The 24,824-nt window shown below is 33.0% G+C and overlaps 1 protein-coding gene and 1 pseudogene across 1 annotated transcript; both read left to right on the top strand.

The window, feature by feature from the left end:
* The first annotated feature begins 1,177 nt into the window (after positions 1-1,177).
* On the top strand, positions 1,178-3,725 carry LOC115992644 (GDSL esterase/lipase 4-like). Its single transcript, XM_031116864.1, has 5 exons — positions 1,178-1,586; positions 1,722-1,843; positions 2,328-2,561; positions 3,012-3,264; positions 3,369-3,725. Exons 1-5 carry the CDS (start codon positions 1,334-1,336, stop codon positions 3,605-3,607), a joined length of 1,101 nt encoding a protein of 366 aa, XP_030972724.1. The 5' UTR covers positions 1,178-1,333; the 3' UTR covers positions 3,608-3,725.
* A 13,148-nt stretch (positions 3,726-16,873) lies between these two features.
* LOC115993434 lies at positions 16,874-16,960 on the top strand (annotated as a pseudogene).
* The last annotated feature ends 7,864 nt before the right edge of the window (positions 16,961-24,824 follow it).

Below are 24,824 nucleotides of genomic sequence, written 5' to 3' on the forward strand. Positions count from 1 at the left end.
AGGTTTTGAGAGCAAATATCAAAGAGAGGGAGAAGCTTCACCGAGTTGAGAAAGATGGAAAGACAATGGGAGAGAGAGACAGAGGAAGAGTGAGAAATAATAAAAAAAGAACATTTAAATAAAGTGTTAAAAAAATAAAAATTTTGATGTAAAGAATGTTGTAAAATGACGTATTATATGTAATAAATATAGGTTTTGAGATAATAAATACTAAATTTTTTAAAAGCCTTGATAAGGATGTTTTAAGTTCTCTATTGAAACAAACGAATTATTAAAAAAAATAAAATAAAATAAAATAAATAAATAAATCTTATCCTTTGGGCAAGTTATTACCGCGTAGAAGCTTTTGTGGTCGAACACCGTGGAGCAATCCAAATCTTCTGAAAATCTTGCCTCTGACAAAGAGAATTTATTAACGCTAACGTTCATGTCGGCATCATAGTCAACCAGTCCTTGTCATGGACGACTTTGCTGCTTCGTGAAAGTTTTCGTAGTTCACACAAGCAAGTCCTCTAGCTCTATTATCAATAGTCAACCAGTCCATGGCATTATAGTCAAGCGTGTTTTTTTGACTAACTTTTTAAGTTTTCCCACATCTCAAATTCAAATAACCTATTATGACTAATAAATTTCTATATGATAAAGGGAGACCACATAACCTACTATTTAATATTAGTGATAAATTAATACTTGTCTCAAAAATTTAACTCATCACTCCTTATACCATGACAATTATTACTTGTTTCAAAATATTTATATGTATGAGTTCTAATTAACTTAACTGATAAAATTTCGTTAAATATGAAATTCTAGATTCAAACCACCACGTACATTAAAAACTAAATAATGTCTTAGTCTAATGTTAATATAAAAACAATTATTATGAAATAGACACTATAAAATGAAATTAGTATGTATAATATATATATGTATGTATGTATGTATGTATGTTGGAAAAAGATAAATTTAACATGAGGACTTCATAACATGCAAAAAAATGATTTCAAACAATAATGAGGTCTTGCAAGTAGTGATATGTGTATCTGTGAACCTGATCAACCTCTATCTAATCACATGTCTTCAGATATTTTATTAATCTCAACTTCAGAGCCAAATTGCTGTGATTTTCCAGGTCGGTTTGGGCAAATCCAGCCAATGCAGTATGTCTGGTCCTTCACAGTTCACACTGCACCCACACCCCACCTTGGCCAACCCAAAAGAATTCCCCACTATCTAGTGCCTTATAAATAAAAACCATACCCATATGATACTCTAATTCTACTGTGCACCATAACTAGTGAAAACTTGCTCAAACCATAAACCAACATTTGCCATGGCAAGTCTAAGCATACACTATTGTATACTGGCCTTTTTTTGTGCCACCCTTCTCATTATTCCATACACTTGCCTTGCTAAGTTGCCAGAAAACCATGCTGCATTGTTCATATTTGGAGACTCTCTCTTTGACGCTGGAAACAATAACTACATCAATGGCCCCAAAACAGACTTCTGGCCATATGGTGAGACCTTCTTCAAGCACCCCACTGGTCGAGTCTGCAATGGCCGTGTTGTACCTGACTTCATTGGTAACATTACATTTTTCACAATTTACCAATTGTGGTTTCTGATATAATTACTTAGAGTTTGATTAATGTGAGTGGCCACTTAACTGTGACTTATGGGTTTTTTTTTTTTTTTTTTTTGACTCTGGATTTTTGCAGCTGAGTATGCAAACTTGCCATTGATCAAACCATATCTGCAGCCAGGATTTGACAACTATACTGATGGGGTGAACTTTGCATCAGCTGGGGCTGGTGTTCTTCCTGAGACTCATCCAGGAACGGTATGTGATCTTCTGCATTATAGATATCTATAAATTGCATTAAGGGTTCGAAAATTTGGCCAAAATTAGTTATTGATAGTAATAATGATATAGTGATTTTATAACCATTGTTATCATTAATAAGGAAATAAAGTGAAATTTGAAATGGCAAAGAACTATATATTAACTTGTCAACATATTCTAGACAGCATTTATTTAGGCTGAGCTGCCTTGCTTGTTCAATGAAGTAGACCCATGCCTCTAGAGCAAAGCAGGGCATTCTCAACATTAACAATGTTATTAATACTAACTTTGATAATAATATCTTAAACATTAATGTTTTTTTTTTTTTGTGGGTTCAAAAATAACAATGTTGATTTTTAAAATTTACCATTTATGATAACAAATATATTCATTCAACTCTTCTCAACCAAAAAAAAAAGTATATTCATTAAACCTATATACTCAATAACATTTTTCATTCTTCTTTTTGTTCTTTTTCCAGATAAACCTTGAATTGCAACTAAGTTATTTTGAGGAGGTAGAGAAGAAGTTAAAGCAGCAGCTAGGTGATACAGAAGCCAAGAAGTTGCTATCAAAATCTGTTTACTTATTTAGCATTGGAGGCAACGATTACATAACCATCACATCATCTGTAAACCAATCCAATGTAATAACTTCTTCTTACAAGAAGAAATACATGACAATGGTGCTTGGCAATTTCACCACTGCGATCAAGGTAGGCTTACGTTCTCCTATGCCTAACATAATTTTATGGATAAATAACACCTCTTTTTTCACCCTAAACACTGTCCAATTTCAATGTCCCCTATATCATCAATTTGTACAATTGACAACCCAATTCATGAGAATTGTATCAATGTAACTTTGTTGTTTAAATCAGGTATTAAATTATATGGAAATTATGGTTTTTGTTCCAAACATTTAGAGTAACTTCGTCATTATGCCTAATTTCCATCTCATTTATTATGTAACCTCCAATTTAAAAGACAGGGATACATTGATGCAAACCTCTAAAATTGAGGTATCAATCATGCAATTGATAATCTAAAATACATTGTAAATGGGGTGAATTGTGGAAAAGAGTAATTTTCCTAATTTTATCTTTTATTATGAAATAATGATTTACATATATACAAACAAAAGTTTCTTGCTATTATTTTTTCAGAAAGTATATAAGATGGGAGGAAGGAAATTTGGGTTCCAAAACTTGGGGCCTATAGGATGTATGCCTGCCACCAAAGCCTCATTGGGGATTACCAGTGATTGTGCCCATGAGCCTTCAGTAATAGCAAAAATGCACAACATAGCCCTACCCAAACTCCTCAAGAAGATACAAAGACAACTACCAGGATTCAAACATGCACTATATGATTACTACACGACCCTAGCTGAAAGAACACTTCACAGTACAAAATTTGGTAATCTTCCTATTCCATCAAAATTTTGCCAATATCTCTGCTTATATATACCAATATACCATAACTAATCCTTCTTTATTTTCTCAATAATTATATTGGAGTAGGTTTCAAGGTTGGGAAGAGTGCATGCTGTGGCAGTGGGACATACAATGGGGAGTTCACATGTGGAGGGAAAAATGGGACAGTGAAGTATGAGTTATGTAGAAATCCTAGTGAATATGTGTGGTTTGATGCTGCACATCCAACTGAAAGTGCCAACAGACAATTAGCCAACTTATTTTGGAATGGACATCCAAAAATCACAGGGCCTTACAGTCTAAAGAAGCTATTTGACATCTTGTAGAGCTGTGACATTTGGGACTGTATTATGTAGGATTGGTGATTTGGTTTAGTAAACTGAATAAAATCATCTCTAGTGTTTCAAATGGTACAATTCGGCAAAATGTTTTTCACTTTTTACTTCTTCTCTTTATTGGGTTTTTTTGTCTTTATTTTTTAAAACAAAATTGATAAATTAGTTTTTATCTTTGAAAATAAGCTTAACTATTATTTTTTTGTCACACATTTAGTATAAAAGCTACCAAAAATTATATTTTTTAACTCATAGTTACCGAAAACTTCAATAATGATGCACCTACTTATTCCATTATACAGAAGTTCAGTCCAAACTGTTAAAACCCTGTTGAACCAAACCTCTAAATCCAAACTTGGCCCATTCTACAAATTTTTTGTTGGCCTAGATGAATAGGCCCAACTAGCATAGTTTTGTTTGTACTTTGTGCCATCTATCGAATTGACAACTTTGCGTCCAAAAGATGAATAAACACCTTCTTCATCCCATAATCAATGTTTCATCCGACAAAACAAAAGATTAATAAAAGAAATTAAACATACAAGGACAACTCATACCTGTGACAGTATTTGCCCATAATCACCCTTGTTAAATTGAAAAATGAAAACTGATTTTGTTTTATTTTAGAGTTTTACAAATATCATATTTGTATTTTCATTTAAGTGTTAATATGATTCAGGTGAATTATCAATTTCAATATTTAATCGCCGAGAGTGTTGTAACTCAATTAGTTAGAACTTCTAAAACTCAAATTCCCCCTCCCTCAATTATTGATTTTTTTTTTTTTTTTTGGAATATTTCACCCCTTATTTTAAATGTGTAACAAATCAAACTTTCTATTAATACTTTCTGTTAAACCATCGTGCATCATTGACGTGATGGTCACTTCAAAAGTATAAAACTCTTATGGGATGTGGAGAGGGCAAAGGTCGGGGTTCTTGTATGGTCACTATGAAACAACATGAAAATGACACCCCCTAAGAGACATGATTCTTTGCATATTTTTATTTTTATATAAAAACTATGCATTAAAACTATTGGCAAAACTATTAATTTTATGCACATGCTTTTCTTGACTCAAATATGTTCAGTATTAATTTCTTTGGCCAAGCCAATGAAGTAGTTAAAAAATTACAACATATTGCAGTAGCTCACATGTACAATTTTCTTGACTCAAATAATTTTTTACATAATTCTTTGAATTTTTTTCAGATATTAGAATTTAAAAAGATTGATTGAAATCTTGTTTTGACATCAATTTTAAAAAAAAATTAATCATTTTCCAAAAAAACAAAACAATTCTTTAGAATATATTCTCATTCTTATATGTTTGGTAGCGGCTTTAAAATGAGTTAATAAATTATCTCTTAATTTTCTTTATTTAACTTTGCGTAAGATAAAGTTGTTTTCTAGAAAATTTTAACAAAACTAATTTTACCTTATGACATTGCCCCCCTTGTGATTAGAGATGTTCATTAATTTTGGTTTTGAATAAATTGCCTAGGCTTTTGGTCTGGTTTCTCAAAAAAAAAAAAAAATTAAAAGATGATTTTCCTTTGTTCTTTTTTTTTTTTTTTAATAATACTATCAGATGCAAGAAAATATAAAAAAGTATAATCTCATAAAGTTTTTCATTTAAATAAATAAATAGAGTATTAAAAAAAATACTTATCCTTTGACGTGTTATTACCGCGTAGGAGCTTTTGTGATCGAACACCGTGGAGCAATCCACATCTTCTGAAAATCTTGCCTCTGACAAAAAGAATTTATTAACGCTAACGTTAAAATCGGCATTATAGTCAACCAGTCCATGTCAAGGATGGACTATGCTGCTTCGTGAAAGTTTTCGTAGTTCACACAAGCAAGTCTTCTAGCTCTAAACGTGTTCTTTTGAACTTTTTAAGTCTTCCCATATCTCAAATTCAAATAACCTTTTTTTTTTTTTCTGAATAAATTCAAATAACCTATTATCACTAATTAATTTCTACATGATAAAGGGAGACCACATAACCTACTATTTATTAATTAGTGATAAATTAATACTTGTCTTAAAAATTTAAGTTCTCACATGAACTCATCATCATATTTCTATCAATCACAACTCGTCATGTGGAAAAAGTTATAGCACAAGTTATAACATTTTATGTATCCCTAGTATTACTCTTATCTTTTACATGAGAATTATGATTCGAATCTTTTAAAAATATACATAATTTATAATATAAAAAAATTAAAAATAGGTACCAAATAATTAAATACAACAAAGATCAGTCCAAAGTTCAAAGCCTTAGCTGACCGAAGCTCTAAATCTAAACTAGGCCAATTCTACAACCTTGAGTTAGTCGAATTGAAGAGGCCCAACTAACAAAATTATATTTGTCCATCCATCAAATTGAAAACTCTGACTCCAAAAGATGAGTAAAGTATGCTCCGACCATAATGAAAGTTTGATTTGACAAAACAGAAAGAATAATAAAAGAAGTGTTTGGATGCTCTTAGGATAATTATTAATTAACTATTTTAGGAAAGTTTTGCCACCCCTTTCATGGTAAAATATAAAAAAACTATTAAAAAATCAATTATTTTTTTTTCTTTTCTCATAAAAAGTTTCTATAAATATTTTCTAAAATACTGATGTCCTTAGACTCTTAAAGTATCTATTAACTTTTCCCACAAAAAGAAACAATTCACTTTGGATAATTTTTTCCCATAATTACCATTTTTAAAAGCTTGAACAAGTGAGCAGGAACATCTATTTTGTAGTGTAATTATTTAACGTTTCGGGAACACAATAAATATGTACTCTCATCTCTTACATGAATAGTAAGTCCCACAATAAATTTAATTAATAAGACTCATTATAATATGAGAGGAAGGAGCATGTATTTATTGTGCTTCAAGAACATGAAATAATTACTCCATTTTGTATGACAACAGACTTATGGCCTAAGACATGTGGTATCTATATGGAGTAATGCTACAGATACAAACTATTTTACAACATTTGTATAAAATGTTGATATGGCCAACCTCTTATTGGTTTTCATCTAAGTACACCATTAATGTCACTTTTTCATTTACCAATAATCATTTACCACATCAACAGTTTGTAAAAAATTTTGTAAAATAGTTTGTATCTCTAGCATTATTCATCTATATGGAGTTAGTTTTAAGACTTTGATTCTTCCTACTTCCACCTAGAAAACAAAATTATCCATTGATGATTTAGATTTTATAATTAAGGGTAATATAGAATTAACTATTAACGCTTTGATAGTAAATCAATGGACATCTACTTTAGGATACACTAAAAGGCAAAGAAGATGTTCATTATGGGATTAATTAAGTAATAACCGTGACTGTGAGAGCTCAAGCCAATAACTATATATACACTTTACACCTCATTTTGTTTTTAATTTTTTAATTTAATTTTTTTTTCCTTTTTTGAGATATTTTGTAATAAATAGCTACTTTTCAATATCAAAATACACTATTACATTACTTTCATAATTTAATTCTAAAATATAACATAATAATTGTAAGGACTCAATTTGTAACGACCACAAAATGATATTGGGTTCGCACGTAAAAAGATCCAAACAATATAATTTGTAGAGTGTAGGTTTGAAAGGTTAGGCCTTGGTCATCGGGTGATGGTTAGTCAGGGTTTCCATAGTGATTTTGCACAAGGATGAACCTTCATGTATAATAATAATCTATTCCGATACGTTATGGGTGGCTCCGGTCCTTAGACCCCGTCCAAGGAGCTTCATCTCCTTATTATTCTCTCCTTTTTTAGGACTCCCTCGTCTGGAAGCCCCGCCTTTTTTGGCGCACAAGTCTTTACATTATATAGCCCTTCTCAGTTGATCCTGACCCTCCACCTGTTTATCAGGCAGGTTCCTATTCGAATACATGTCCCATTAGCCGCCTCCCCCTACTTTTTGTTAGTTGCATTAACCGAAACCACACTGTTCAGGCGTCTTTTCTCATTAATATGGTTAGGACGTTTGTAGGCGCATTCAATGCAGGGGTGACGTATTTACCTTGAACCACCCCTACTCTGTACCCCCATGTGGGTCCCATTCTACTCGCCTCTTCCTCTGGGGGAGTTTTGGAGGCAGCCTTTGACGAGATGTCACTTTTCCCTTTGAAGTCTTGGGATGCCGAGGACAGGATCATCCTCGGCTGTGTCTCTAGGCTATTTGGCCTTTCCCTACTCGTCCTCGACAACTACCCTCCTCGGCATGGTCCCTGGGCCTTAGTGGAGAGTGAGCCGGGTCGTAAGTTTTCTAGCCCCACAAAGGCTAAGGAGGATTTAAAGGAGGCTATCCGGGAAAGGGATAGTGCCTCAGTAGGTTTAAATGGCGCCCAAAAATAGGCCGAGGAATAGACAAAACGTCTACTCGAAGCCGAGGATCAATTGCAGATAGCCAAGGAGCAGATCGGTGATTTGAAGAAAAAACTGATCATGGCAGAGAATGCTAAGGGCGTGGCGGAGTTTGCCCGGGATGAAGCCGTGAAGGCCAAGCAGGAGACTGAGTTTACCAGAAACGAGGCCGAAGCTGCTAGGGATAAGGCCAAGGATGAGGGTTACAATACGGGGGTAGCTGAAACCCAAGCCTCCCTTAAAGCCCAAATTCCCAGAGTGTGCAGGCTATACTGCTCCCAGGTTTGGGAAGAGGCCTTAAAACGAGCTGGGGTGGATGTGTCGTCTGATTTGTGGAAGGCGGAGAGTATATTTTATCCTCCAGCTATCCGTGAGGCCGCCTCCGCCAGCTCCGAGGCTGTGAGCGATCAACACGAGGCAGGGGTTACTCAGTCAGAAGCTGCACAGATCAACGTCCCTCCTGGTGAGTCACTTGAAGGGGGAGAGTTTCATGATGTGATAGAAACACCTGAAAGTATGAATCCCGAGATGCCTAAAGAGGGTGCCGAGCCTACGGTTAGAGCTCAGATCCCTAATGCCAAAGAGACAGCCATCCTCGCTCTGCCCCTATAGGAAATTCCCCTTACTGAGGTCCCCAAGAGTATCGAAACCGACCTTGCTCAGGCTTCCCAAAAAGGGGATGTCCCCCTAGGCCCCGAGGCTAGTTCTGCTCTGCCTTCCGAAGATGCGGACAAGACGACATCGAAGAAGTAGCAACCCTAGCCGTCCTTTGAATTTGTTTCCTGCTTAATTACTTGACTCGTTTCTCTTTTGCTTTGAAAGCTTTGTAGTTTGATGGTAGTTGAACTTATTAACCATATATGTGAAATTCTTTTCTTTCTTTAAATTACGTGCTGGTTGCCTTTGCTGATGCTTACTATTATTACAGATCTCCTGATTTTTGTACTAGTTATCTTAACATATATGAATGGTTGTACATATGATATATTTGGGATCATATCCGGGAGCTCTAACTTACTCACACCAATAGGATGTTGAATTCGTGTCCGAACCTACTCCAGTGGAGATATGGGCATCATCCGAGATGTCCTGTATGTTGTTAAGACCAACTTGGTATCCAGATTTCCTTTTGTAGTTAGTTTCCCCATAGATTTGAGTTCGAGGACCATGCAATACCTTGGTTCTGTCCAAAACTTAGTTTTTTTAAGTTTGGGGAGATTAACCCCTCGGCCAAGGTATGGGACATTGGTTTGGAGGGATTAGCCCCTCGGCCAAGCCCCTAGAACCATCCGCGCTGCTGGCGCTTTGAAGCGTAGCCCCTAATGGAAAAACGTAGCCCCTTGTGGAACTTTATGTTAGGGCACTACCACAGGCTGTTGGAGGTGATGGGGGGACTTTCTCGACCCACCGCCTGTGCCAACACACAAGTCTTTCCCACAGACGGCGCCAATTGTAAGGACTCAATTTGTAACGACTACAAAATGATATTGAGTTCACACGTAAAAAGGTCCAAACAATATAATTTGTAAAGTGTGGGTTTGAAAAGCTAGGCCTTGGTCATCGGGTGATGGTTAGTCAGGGTTTCCATAGTGATTTGCACGAGGATGAACCTTCGTGTATAATAATAATCTATTCCGGTACGTTATGGGTGGCTACGGTCCTTAGACTCCGTCCAAGGAGCTTCATCTCCTTATTATTCTCTCCTTTTTTAGGACTCCCTCGTTTGGAAGCCCCGCCTTTTTTGGCGCATAAGTCTTTACATTATATAGCTCTTCTCGGTTGATCCTGACCCTCCACCTGTTTATCAGGCAGGTTCCTATTCGAATACCTATCCCATCAGCCGCCTCCCCCTGCTTTTTGTTAGTTGCATTAACCGAAGCCACACTATTCAGACGTCTTTTCTCATTAATATGGTTAGGACGTTTGTGGGCGCATTCAATGCGGAGATGACGTATTTACCTTGAACCACCCCCACTCTGTACCCTCATATGGGTCCCATTCTACTCGCCTCTTCCTCTGGGGGCATTTTGGAGGCAGCCTTCGACGAGATGTCACTTTTCCCTTTGAAGTCTTGGGATGCCGAGGACAGGGTCATTCTCGGCTGTGTCTCTAGGCTATTTGGCATTTCCCTACTCGTCCTCGGCAACTACCCTCCTTGGCATTGTCCCTGGGCCTTAGTGGAGAGTGGACCGGGTCGTAAGTTCTCTAGCCCCACAATAATAATTTTGAAAAGTGAAGGATTGTAATTTGCATAAAAAATTATGATTCCTATAAAATTTTGATTTGGTGAGAATAACAGATAAAGTGGTGCATAAAGAGTAAATTTTTTATAGCACAAATAATTTCTTAGTTGTTTACTTTTTTTTTCACCATTACATATCTCTCTACTCTTTGTCATTTTTCTCTCTCTTTTATATATATATATATATATATATATGTATGTATGTATGTATGTATGTATGTGTATACATTGTGTGTATACATACATATATACACACAAAATGTAGTTCTTTGTATAACTGTAGGCTCCAAAGACGGGCTTATTGGGCCAAACCACTATTTGGGCTCACAATTAATTTATCTGGTGAGTCTGGGTATCCTACCTTGGGTTGTCCTAGGCTAAGGGACCCAATGAGGTCACTTTTCTCTCTTTCTCAATGTTATCTTCTTTCTATCTCACTCACTTTTTTCTTTCCTCAGAATTGCTTCCCCCAACTATACATTCATTTCTCCTATTTATAGCCTTTGTTAATGGGATGATCATCATTATGTTCTCCCTTAGTGCAAAGAAAAGTCCAATGTCAATGAACTTAAGTGGATTTTTAGGTACGAGTGGCTTTGGAAATGGTTCCCACTTCAGTTAATGTGTTCGGCAACGGAGTTTCCTAAAGTTCTACCGGGCACTTAAATGGTGATGTGACCGGGCAATGCGACTGAGCATGTGCATAGCGCCCGGAAATGGTTTCCCTAGCATCTTATGAGTGGGGCATACGTAGTCCGCCTTTTAAGTGTCCGGACAATGCTCAGTTCGCATTGGTAGTTATTCATGGGTTTGGGCCAAGGCTTTTGTTGATGTGAAGGTTGGACCTTTGGCCCATATCATTGATTCATGGTCCAAGGCCCAATATGAACTTGGGTGTTAGGTGCCGTACAATAACAATATGATTTTTGTTTCCCTAATTATTTTTTTTTAGATCCTTTTTTTTCCATTATTGTTTTAGCTTATATATAATTAGCATCACAAAGACAATTTTAAGATTAAGAAAGGAAAAAAAATTTACATTTTACCACCCTAAATTATATCTTAGATTGCACTTTGAACCCTAAACTTTTCGAATAAACATTTTACACCATAAACTATAATGTTTGTTACACTTTGCACCCCAACATCAAGTTCTCTATTAACTTAGATGGAAATCTAAAATTTAGGGTGCAAAGTGTAATAAGGAATATAGTTTAGAGTGCTAAAGTGTAATTTCTCATTTGTTTTAAAGGATTTGAGAATATGGGCAATTTGGTCTTTTCACGTTATGTCATACTTTTACATCCAAGTTAATAGCAAATTTGACTTCAAGTTGCAAAGTGTAACATATGTCATAATTTATGATGCAAAATATGCATTTGAAAAGTTTAGAGTACAAAGTACTGTAATCAGGGTGTAGTTTAAGGTTATAAAGTGTGATTTCCCAAAAAAAATTTTAAAAAAAAAAAATCAAAATCAAAATTTTGAGAAGGGAATCAATGCTCGTGTGGTAATATTCTAGAAGATTATTTTAAATGAGTAAAAGCATTCTTTATGGAAACTCACCCTTTTTTGTGTGTGTAATGACTTATCCAAACCTAAGATAGGTGCAAAAGTTTGAAACTTGTTTACAAACTATTGTTGTGGTGAGTGGTTATTGGTAAAGTGAAAATGTGATATTAATGGTGGGCCCAAATAAAAACTAATAAGAATTTTCCACATCAACAATTTGTATAAATGTTATAAAATAATAGTCTCATGCTTGAAAGATCCATTCCCATGTAAGAAATGTGTTATATGCAATCATTACATAATAAGATAAAAATTCACAAGATCGACATACCATTTTGGAAAAATTATGGAGTGATATAAATTTGAAGGTGACATTTACTCAATGTTACTCTAATATAGACATGTGGACTATTGTCTATATATATGTGTAGGTTTTACATACATGAAATGCAAAAGATATTTTCAGTTAAAATTGACATTTGTGGGAAAATCTCCATATTATTTTGTGTAACGATTATATATAATCCCTCTCTAACATAAGAGTAGACCTCACAAGCATGAAACTCATTCTTGTGTGAGATAGATATTATATGTAACTATTAAACAAGCAAATACCATCGTCTTAAAACATAGTAAAGATATACAATATTTCAAATTTTTGCTATATATGTAGACCATAAAAGTCACACCAACATAATGATAACCTTGGGTTGTTAGAACCATAATAATTATATTATAATGATAAACCTTTCAGCATGATCAAGTAAAAACAAGTTTATTGATGCCTAGTGAGTTCTATTTAACTCAATTGGTAAAAAAAAATTTCAAAACAAAAAAAATTAGTAAAATCTCTTATCATCGAATAAAAGATCTAAGATTCAAATCCCACCTACACTAAAAATTGATTGATGTCTTGATCTGATCATGAAGAGCAATAATCATGAAGTGGATACCATAAATTGAGATTCTATTATACCAAAAAAAAGAAAAAAGTTTATTACTACATTTTTATAATAGTTACAATATGTTGTTAACTCTGTAGCTTGAATTCTTTTCCTCCTAAATCTCAAACACTTTATAAATGAAGAGGTATCAATTATGACCTTTTACTTTAACCCACTTAAAGTAAAGAGAAAATAATATTTAAGTTTTATCTTGTCTAAGATGTAAAAGATAATTTTTTGTAAAAAAAATTATCTTTTATAAGGATACAAAAAATTATCTTTTATAAGGATAATTGGGCAATTTGTCCAATTTATCCTTGTAACCACTTTTTTGAATCTTACAACAAATAATAACGAATCTGAATATATTCTGACTACTGCAGGCTAAGATTGTTTAACAATCAATCACATCTCATGGTTTATTTTAAACCCAACAGGTTACTTTTATCCCCTTGTGTGGTGGACGTTGTTTATTCTTCTATTTTACCCAATATATTTAATGCTAAAATACGAAGCATGAGAGCCTACAAAGAAAATGAGGGTCAAATGTTAGCTACACCAAACCTGTTCAATATAATAAATTAATTATCATATGAAAGGAAAGGAGGTGAAAGTAGCGTACGAGCAAATAATTGTATTTCCAAATTTCCAACTATAGGAAGCATTTTCACATCATGAAAGGGAAAGCGCAATCAGTAGAAGCTACAAATTAAAGTTTCAACATATGGACAAGAGGTTCTAGTAACAATTATTGTACCACAATCATAAAGGCTTCACCCTCACAAATTCAACCTGAAAGACTAATTTTGTTGGTATGCACATGAAAAGAACATGAGATAAAGATAAAGATTGAGATAAAAGGTGCACTGTTTAGGCTATGGAACATCAAGTGGCTGTGGCAGTCTTTGTGCCACCAACAAAAAATGGAAAACTACGTATAAATAAAGACTAAAGAGTATGAGAATGAGACGTGCATTTAGCTTTATGAGGAATAATTGAAAACCATATATATTCTTTGTGGAAAGTTAAAATATAGTGTAATTTGTAGTTGAGATAGAGTTGAGATAATCCAATAAAAGTTTGAAAAAAAAAAAGAAGTTAACAAAAGACTTAAAACATTAGTTTATAAACTATTTTTATAAGCTTTTGATAAGAGAAGAAATATATATAAAAAGCTTTTGACAACTTTTTATATTTCTTACCAGGGAAATGTTAAAAAATGTCATAAAGTCATTTATTTAGAAACTAATTTTTAAAATATTTTATAGAAAAATGGTAAACAATTAATTTTGTTGACAGTTTTTTATATATATATATTTAAATTATGTCAATAAATTTCTATTTTGGTTTATTAACAATTGTTTTAAGGGTGGATTTCAGTTACTTCAACTGGTAGAGTCTCTGATAATTGTATAAGAAACCTGGGGTTCAATCCCCGCATATACCAAAAACTGATTGGTATTTTGGTCTGATGATAAAGAGCTATCATTAGAAGCAGACGTCATAGGTTGAAACTTTCTCAAAAAAAAAAATTTGCTTTAAGGTGGTATCAAAACTTTCTTAAATTATCTAAATGGGGTCAAAGAGAAGGTATTTTAGTATTAAATTAAATAATATAATGTTAGTGATATTAAAATTTAATAAGTGTGAGACAAAAATAACTACTTCACTAATAAATAAAAGACTTATTTTTATTTATTAAATTTTAATACTGATATACTTTTTCGGTGAAAAAACTTTCTTAACAGGATATATTAACATGGATTTTGCTAATGTGCGTCCTAAGGGCACACAATATAACTAACCAGTTTTGGAAAAAAATTTCTTGTGAATTGAAAAATTATTGACAATTTTTTCAATTTTCAAAAAAATATTTCTATAAATTGATGATTTAATGTGTGTCTTAAGGACACACATTAACCAGACCCTGTTAACATTTATGTTACCGATATCGTTAACCCAACCTATTGACCAATTCTCTAAAAGCAAGCGGACCAATAAAAGTTTACCATCCGACACAATATGACACAAGATGATTAGAATCATTAAAAAGCCTTCCTTAACAATTTACGCCACCACCTTGTGATCCCACGTTCTCAATTATTGGGCTCTCTCTCTTTCTCTTTCTCTTTCTCTGGAAATTGTCTTTTCAGTGAGACAAAACTGATCAGATAAGACTGAGAGAGAGAGACTGGAAAACAACTCGCTGCCTATAATTGTTACGTGTCTTTACGCTGACATGTTTGCTGACAAAGATGACATTGTCTTTGGATCTCAACGCATTCAAGACTCGAGAAACAAAAGATAAGCATTACTTTAGAAATGGAGTGTTACTCCAACCATGTACCAATTCTACCTTGCCCACCAACAATGTTTAATCATTGCTTCAAGCACTACGTCACTCTTTTTAGTTGTCATTATTATGATCTTGTTGTAACAATTTTCATCGTAATGTCGATGTTAACATTTCTTTATACCCACCATATGAGATAAGATACTTCCCCATAAATATTTATTGTGGTTCCGGTAGGGTTTTATTATTAATTATATAGATATTTATATTTTTTTTAGTGTAGGCGTTAAATAGATACAACCACACATTCTAATAAAAGTTATAATGAATAGTCATTTAGAAATAATAATAAAATTATTGATAAAATAACAAAAATACTAAAACTTGTTTTTTCCTTAATAGAGGAAGAAGGCTCTATAATTTTGATCATAAAGACTCTCACTAGATGATGCATGATACTTTAGAAATATATTATCTTTTATCTAAATTTTTTTCTCAAACCTTATATTTATTTAATCTTAGTGGTTTAAATTTACATGTAGAAGCAATCACTCTAATTCATGTTGTAAATCATATAAAATATTATATGTATTTTCATTGATAAAATCTTTTACAACTATTTCTATAGAAAGAAAATTTTCAAAGAACAAAAATGATAAAATCAATATGTAATATTGATTGTGTCACAAGAAAAGTTGTGGATTACCCATATTATCTTCTTCTTTTTTTTGGATAATTTGATAGTACGGAGTGAAGGAATTTGGACATTGTATGTCTCTATTGAAAACACTAAAATATACCAACCAATTGAGCTATAAGACCCTTACAAATTACCCATATTTTGAATTAAAGATAAGATGTTGTCAAAAATTTAATATAAAAAATCACTTAAGTAATAATATTCATCTAAAAAAGAGAGAAAATTAGATTTCAAAGTAATAAAATAAAATTACAGAATATTAAATATTTTATTTAATTGATATTTGGATATAAGAAAATGCTCAATTTAAAATTGTAATCTTTTACCTCAAATTTTAAAGAATCAGCCATGGAATTTAAAACTAAGATTAAAAATGGAGAGAGTTATTAACATAGTCTTAACAAGTTGCGTAGGGATGACAATTTTGCCCCGTCTCACTTGACCTGCCCCTCCCTGCTTCGCTCTGTGCAGGTTTTTCCCGCTCCGCAAAGGTAGTGGGGTGGGGATGGAACGAGATTTTAGACTCACACCACGGGGCAGGGCAGGGATGGGTTTACACTTTTTAAACCCACCCCGCCCCGCCCCGAACCATCCCTGCCCCGCCCCGCATTAATAAGGGTTAAATTATAATTTTTTTCATACCCTAAAACCCTACTATTTAAACAAAAATATCATTAGTTTATTTTATTCTACCTAACGTGGCTCTATACCTCTTTTTTCTCTCTAGCAAAGTTAGAAATAAGGTACCAATTTTAACGTTTTCTTTTGTTTTTGTTAGAAACAAATTTATATACTATTGAATTACTGATTTCATTCATGATTCATATGTCTTTCTCAACTTACTTTTCATTATGAACATAATATAATTATTTTTTAATGAGGTACGGGTCTGAGGCTCTAAATATTTGTGTCTATGTCATTGTTTTTGTGTGGGCATTTGGCTGTTATAAAAAATAAGGTATGCCGTCACAATCACATTCATAGGCAATCAAGTACGCGGTCGTTCTGTTACCCAGTTACACACACCCCCTTTTCTCTTAACACTTGGAATTCCCATTGGGATTTCACTTTGCTTAACAACATTGCTTATTTATGCTTGTCAAAATCCATATCTATTTTACGAGCTGGGTTCTTGTTTTTGAATTTTCATGTTAGAAATATGAGGTGGTGGATGGAGAACGAGATGATAAGGAATATGTTTCCCTATTGGTTTGATTGCCGATATGATGGCATCAATCATGTATTAGCTCTAGCTGATTGTAGGGCGGGTCTTCGCGGGGCCTTAAGGGGCAGGGATGGGGTAAGAAATTTTTCCCGTCATGTGAGGCGGGGCAGGGATGGGGCAAGAAAAATCCAGGCGAGGCGGGGGTGAAGATCCCATCCTTCAGCCACGCCCCGCCCCCATTGCCATCTCTATTAGTTGCATACTTGAAGAAATCTCTCAAAAAATTATGTAATAAGTGTGGATCTCTCTTAGAATTTTTTTTTTTTTTTTTTTTTGTTTTGGGATGCAAAACAGTAGCTCTCTTCTAGACCTTTGAACAATCATAATTAGTCAATTTCTTAATGTTTAGTTGTTTTCCAACTTCTTACACTCCATTAATTATTCCAACTAATCTTATCATATTTATTTTCTTTGTGTATATATAATCAATCTTCATCTAAATATTATTATATTTAACATCTAACCGATAACACAAAAATTCATCCAAAAATATTTATAAAAAATGAAAATATAATAATAGTAATTGTAATAGATACTAATATGATAAATTTTAAATTTACAGGGTATTACTTTTTTAACATTAAGTCAAGACATTAATAGATTTATTTTTTTCCTTAAATTTTTTTTTTTTTTTACGAATATCAAAATCCTTAATTGATAATAATGAATAAAATATTTTACAAATTGATATTCCACGTTTTCTACTTGATTAATACGTAATTCTAAGTTGAACTTAGAAAAGTATAAAAACAAATAGGATGTAGTTGCCACATGTCAGCCACGGTGAGCGAGTACCAAAGGACTTAGGGAGAGCTGCGACTACAAACCAGGTGCCCTCTCGGATCCTCCAATGTGGGTTGTAGTAAAATGATTGTTTTTGACCCATATATTATAAAAAACAAAGACAGCACTGCGTGGCGTCGCTGTCGCCTCAAGCAATTGAGCAATGAGATACCGTGGCACATTTCACGTGGATTCAGATGAAACGTCCACAGGCTGCCACGCCATTCTCCCAGCTGTCTCCAGCTACGTATAGGATCTGGCCACGTTGAAAATGTCCGCCCACCTTATTTACCACCCAAAAAGTCTATTCACATGTGCAATCTTGTACACGCTTTGCCAAAACTAGTCCACATGTCAAATAATAATTGAATAGTAATTCTAGAACTACACTCTTATTATGTTATTTTTCATAACTATCATATATAGTAGATGATTCTCAAAAAAAAATCATATATAGTAGATTGTAATCGAATTGACTATTACTTTCACATAAATTTTTTTATTAATAATGGTGTATCAGTATGTACGTGATGTAATTTAATTAAATATCTATAAATGTGCAAATTATGTCAAATGTGTGTCCATAGAAGAACTCGAACTATGACCCAAGTTTCACAAAATATATAACCGTACGATTGACATAATCACGGCTTATAAATCGTAATCACTCTATTGTTTCCTAAAGTAATTTTCTTCTACTTATGAAGGTAAAGACAAGGTCAAGTACAATTGCATATATGGAAGGTCATGGAAGATACAGCTACCATGTTAGGGACTTTAATTTCTAGAACCACACGCTTATCACATTATTTTTTACAACTATCATATATGGTAGATTGTGATCAAATTGACTATTACTTTCATATTAACTCTTTATTAATTGTGGTGTAACAATGTAAGTGATGTAATTTAATTATATATCTATAAATGTGCAAATTGTGTCAAATTTGCATCCATAGAAAAACTCAGACTCTGACCCAAGTTTCACAAAATCTATAGCCGTACGATTGGCATAATCACGGCTTGTAAATCGTAATCACTCTCTACTATTTCCTAAAATAATTTTCTTATACTTTTGAAGATAAAGACAAGGTCAAGTCCATGTGCATGTGGAAGGTCATGGAAGATACAGCTACCATATTAGGGACTTTAATTTCTTTCTTCTACTTATATGGGCTACCTCAATCCTCAATTATGTTTCCCTCTAATTGCAACAAAGTTTTGATAACAAAAATATTATATATACCAAAAAAAGTTTTTCTAATTTATTAATTTTTTATTAGAAAATAATTCATTATCAACCTTACAAGACTTTTTGACAAATAAATTATAAACTTATAAAAAGTAATATTACACAACTTGTTGAAAAGTTATATTATAAGCATTGCTCAAATTAACACGAGTCATGGTGGATGTCAGTTATATATATATATAAATATATATATATATATATATATATATTATGAGTAAAGTAACCCTTTTAAGATTTGGGGGTGGGTTTGGACTTCACATTGATGAACCTGGTCCACTTTTCCACATTGTTTTCTTATTCTTTTTCTTTTTGGTGATAAGTAGGTTGTATGTCTAATCTATTTCGTCTTTGTATGGTTTGGCAAGCAAAACATTACTGATTTTATAATGGCGGTACCCTACTTGCTATAATGCTTCTCCAACTCCACGTTAAAAATGTGCAAATAATTATAACACGGATATAAGATTTTTCTTGGATCGACTGGCAAAGAAAAGGTCTACTAATAACCTTTTTTTTTTTTAATGTTCACAAAGTTGCCAAATCTTTGAAAGATAAAGCTACACAGAGAGTGTATTGCACATGTGCAAATTAATCTACGTGAATATCAGAGAATAAAGCAAGAAAAAGGAAAATAACTTTTTTTTTTTGGGGGAGAAAGTTGCCTTAGGAGAAAGTATACAAAATGCAATAAAAAAACTTCTTGATGAATTAAATAAAGTTTAAAATTTGGAGGAAAAAAAAATTAAACACATAACATATTAAAGTTGGTGAACAAGTGAAATACTTATTTTTATTCTATAAAATGAACTTAAAAAGAAAAAAAAATCAAAATGGACCTAATTTTCATAGACCATGCCAAAAAAGAAAAGGAAAGATATGATAATGGAGCATGTAATATATCGTACGACTTATGCTTATGAATATTGCTTTGCAAGGAATTTTTAGACAGTTCATACAAGCCACATAATGACGAAGCAAATCCCATAACGCAAACTCTTTATTGCATTTATTTCCCTCTATTAGGCCATGCCTTCTGTACTGGCTCTCAATTGGTACATTTTGAGCATCACGTGGCAGACAAACTCAACAAAGCAACCCCACCTGAAATTAGTTTCTTGCTATATTAATTGAAGTTTGAGAGAGAAAAATGGAGAGTGTTCATACCTCTTCCACCAAATTGTACAACCATATGTGATATGTCCCTTATCATTAAGTAACGGAAAATAGGAACTCTCGATAGTTTCAGCAAGGTTCTGGTGGTATACGTGGTATTACTCATTATTGTCACGTGACGTGGAGTTAATGAGTTCACACCGGAAACCCCTTTTTTATTTAGCAAAAATAGTAATGGAAAATTGGTTACAATCTAATTGAATTTGAGAGAGAAAAAATGAACGGTATTGTCTCTTCTAGCAATTCACATGTGACATGTCCTTCTATCTAGTAATATTAAAGTTTTTATATTACGCAAATTAAAACTATCACTTTAATAAATTGTGAAAAAAGATGGTAAAACTTTTAGTGTCTTCAATATACATACCATTGTTTGCCAATTGTTTTTTTTTTTTTTTTAATTTTTTTAAAGAATGGAAATTGAAAGACCTTGATTGTTGATAAAGTCAATGAATTGCATGTATGCATTCACATTGTCAAAAGAGAAAAATACAAACTTTACGCTATAAATAGCTTTAAAAAAACAAAATATAACATTAAGTCTTTAACTATACAAGAATGTATTATCTAAAATTCTTAATTCTATCTCGTTCAAGGAGTCATCATCTAATTAAAGGATCATGCGTGACGATGTACACATGGCAATATTGAGGAACCGTAGAATAATACATGTTGATTTCTATGGAGTTGTAAAAACAATTTGGCTAATTAGCATGACTGTTGTGAAATGATGGAAATATATATAAAACAAAGTAAAATAAACAAGAAATATATATTGATAAACTCTTATATTCAAGTGGTCATCCATAATTCTTTTGATCTCTCTTAGATATATTCAATAATAGTAAAGTAATCCCACATATATATAAGACCTTAGAATGTTTGTAGAGTTTATAGGATAAGGTTGTAATAATGAGTACACTTATGGATATACATCTCCCCTATAGGCTTTATACATTTCACCATTTACACATTCCAAGTAACCTTTTCATTGCCCAAAGTTTACACATTCCAATTAGACTTTATTTCTAACACTCCCCCTTGGATGACCACTTTTTAAGAATATGCCTCGTTAAAACCTTGCCAAATAAAAACCCTGTGGGAAAAAATTTAGGTAAGGAAAAAGAGTACAATATTCTTGTATAACTTCTAGTACCTTAGGATTGCCTCATTAAAATCTTGCAAAGGAAAACCCAGTGGGAAAAAACCTTAGCGAAGGAAAAAAAGTACAATCAGCACATATCCTTTAGAAAATTTACTCCCCCTCATGAGTACATAGAATTTCCATTGTTCATGGTAAAAATATCCTTAAGTCGACGCATACCAATGTTGTGCACAATCTTCTTAAAATTTGCAGTTGGTAATGGCTTAGTGAACATATAGCCAAATTATCACATGATCGTATTTGCTTGACATCAATATCACCACTCTTCTGGAGCTCATGTGTATAAAAAAAATTAGTGCAATATGCTTGGTTCTATCACCTTTGATATAGCCTCCCCTAATTTGAGTGATACGAGCGGCATTATTTTCGTATATTATAGTTTGACTATTTATGATTAATGATAATCCATAGTTCTCACGAATATATTGAATTACTGATCTCAACCAAACACAATCACGACTCGCTTCATGAATTGCGATAATCTCTACATGATTTAAGGAAGTAGCATAAATTGTTTGCTTAACAGATTTCCATGAAATAGTAGTATTTTTATAAGTAAATAAATTTCTTGTTTGTGATCGGCCTTTGTGTGGATTAGAAAGGTAACCTGCATCAACATATCCAACTAACTGTGGTTTTGATCCATTTGGATAAAATAGTCCCAAATTAGTAGTCCGACAAAGATAATGTAAAATATGCTTAATTCCATTCCAATGTCTTTGAATTGGTGCAGAACTAAACCTTGCTAGTAAGTTAATTGCAAATGCTATATCAAGTCGTGTGTAATTTGCAAGATACATCAAAGCACCAATTGCACTAAGATCTTCATCATCTTCTTATGGTCGAAATGGATCTTTCTTGACATCAAGTGACTGACCTACCATTGGAGTGCTCAAAGGATGAAATTTATCCATGTAAAATTGCTTCAGGACTTTTTCTATGTACATTGATTGATGAACAAGAATTTTATTTGGAAGATGTTCAATTTGCAGGCCAAGAAAAAATTTTGTCTTACCAAGATCTTTAATCTCAAATTCATTCTTTTAACAATTTGCTCCTTTTCGTTAATTCTTCTGGAGTCCTTACAAGATTTAAATCATCAACATATACTGCAACAATAGCAAATTCGGATTCTGATTTTTTGATAAAAACACATGGACAAATTGGATTATTCTCAAATCCTTCTTTCAAAAGATATTCACTGAGGCGATTATACGACATGCGTCCGGATTACTTTAATCCATATAAGGATCTTTGTAACTTGATAGAATACATACTTTGAGATGTAGAATTATATGTTTCAGACATTTTATATCCTTTAGGGATTTTCATGTAGATATCATTATCTAATGATCCATACAGATATGTTGTAACAACATCCATTAATCGCATATTCAAATTTTCTTTTACTACCAAGCTAATTAAAAATCTAAATGTAATTGCATCCATTACAGAAGCATATGTTTCTTCATAATCAATATTAGGTCTCTGCAAGAAACCTTGTGCTACAAGTCGCGCTTTGTACCTTATAATTTCATTTTTCTCATTTCGTTTACATACAAATACCCATTTATATCCAACAGGTATTATACCTTTAGGTGTTCGAACTATAGGTCCAAAAACTTCACGTTTACTTAGTGAATTTAATTCTGCTTGAATTGCCTCTTTCCACATTGGCTAATCATTTCTACATTGACATTCATCAACGGTTTGTGGTTCATATTCATTATCATTACTTTTGGTAATATCAAGAGCAACTTTATATGAAAATATGTTGTTGACAACGATTTTATTTCTATCCCATATTTCTCCTGTATGTACATAATGTATCAAGATCTCGTTATTTTTAGCTACCTAATCCTTTTTAGGGGATAACTCTTCAAGAGGTTTATTTTTAGGAAATTTTTGTTCAAAAGTTTTAGATAGATCAATTATTTCTGTAACTTGTTCCTTGGGTATAGCCTCTTTATAGGTTGCAACTTGTTTTTTTTGTACTTTTCTCTTCCAGGGAATTTTATCTTTAACACCGACAAGTTTTCCATGCTTCAAGTGTGGCTTTGATTCATTTGCTGCGGTATTAACTGATTGTTCTACAGGGACTTCAATATGTGCTGGAGTATTAGCAGCTGGAATGTGAGATTTCACTATTTTCTTATTGTCGGTGAATACATCCGGTAATTGATTTGCAATTCCTTGCAAATGAATAATCTTTTGAACTTCCAGTTTACATTGATTTGTACTAGGATCAAGATAAGATAACGTCAAAACATTCCAAGTAATCTCACGTCGTGCTTTAGGCAACGATTTTTCTCCCCCTAATGGTGGGAAGATTGTTTCATTAAAATGACAATCCTCAAAACGTGTCTTAAAAACATCACCAGTTAAAGGTTCAAGATATCTAATGATAGATGGTGAATCAAAACCCATATAAATTCCAAGTCTACATTCAGGCCCATCTTAATGCATTGTGGGGGTGCAATAGTTACATATACAGGACAACCAAATGTGTGCAAGTGAAAAATATTTGGTTGTTGGCCAAGTACAAGTTGCAATGGTGAGAGTTTGTGATAAGCAGTTGGCCTAATGCGAACTAATGATGCAACATGTAAAATAGCATGACCCCAAGTAGAAACTAGTAATTTTGATTTCATAAGCAATAATTTGAAGTCTCTTGTTAAGTGATTTAGCTAAACCATTTTGAGTATGTGTATGGGCAACAGGATGTTCAACATCAATTCCAATTGACATGCAATAGTCATTAAAAACTTGAGATGTGAATTCACTAACATTATCTAAACGAATTTTCCTAAATCGATAATTAGGAAATTGTGCTCGCAACCTAATTATTTGAGCAAGAAGCCTAGCAAATGTAACATTTATAGTAGAAAGTAAACATACATGTGACTATTTGGTTGATGCATCAATTGAAACCATAAAATACTCAAATAGACCACAAGATGGGTGTATTGGTCCACATATATAATTCTGAATTCTTTCTAAGAAAGATGGACACTCAACAACAATCTTTTAATGTGATGGTTTGGTAATTAATTTACCTTGAGAACATGCACTACATGAATAATCACTAGGTAAAAGAATTTTCTGCTTCTTTAAGGGATGTCTGTGGGAGTTTTCAATAATTCGACGCATCATTATTGATCCTAGATGACCAAGATGATCATGCCAAAGTATAAAAACCTTTGGGTCTGAACACTTCTGGTGTATTGCAATATTTGTTTCAACTGTTCTCATTGTAGTATAATATAACATAGAAGAGAAAATGGACAGTTTTTCTAATGTGAGCTTTTGGCCTGATACTATTGAAGTAATATAAAGAAATTCTTCACTACCTTCGTTATTGGTTTCAATATAATAACCATTATAACATATATCTTTAAAACTAAGTAAATTTCTACTTGATTTAGAAGAATACAAAGCATCATCAATACAAAGTTTTGTGCTCTTTGGCAACATGATAATTGCTCTTCCAGAGCCTTCAATTAAGTTCAATGAACTTGATATGGTATTG

The sequence above is a fragment of the Quercus lobata genome, chromosome 5 (assembly GCF_001633185.2).
Source record: "Quercus lobata isolate SW786 chromosome 5, ValleyOak3.0 Primary Assembly, whole genome shotgun sequence".
Taxonomy (NCBI): Eukaryota; Viridiplantae; Streptophyta; class Magnoliopsida; order Fagales; family Fagaceae; genus Quercus; species Quercus lobata.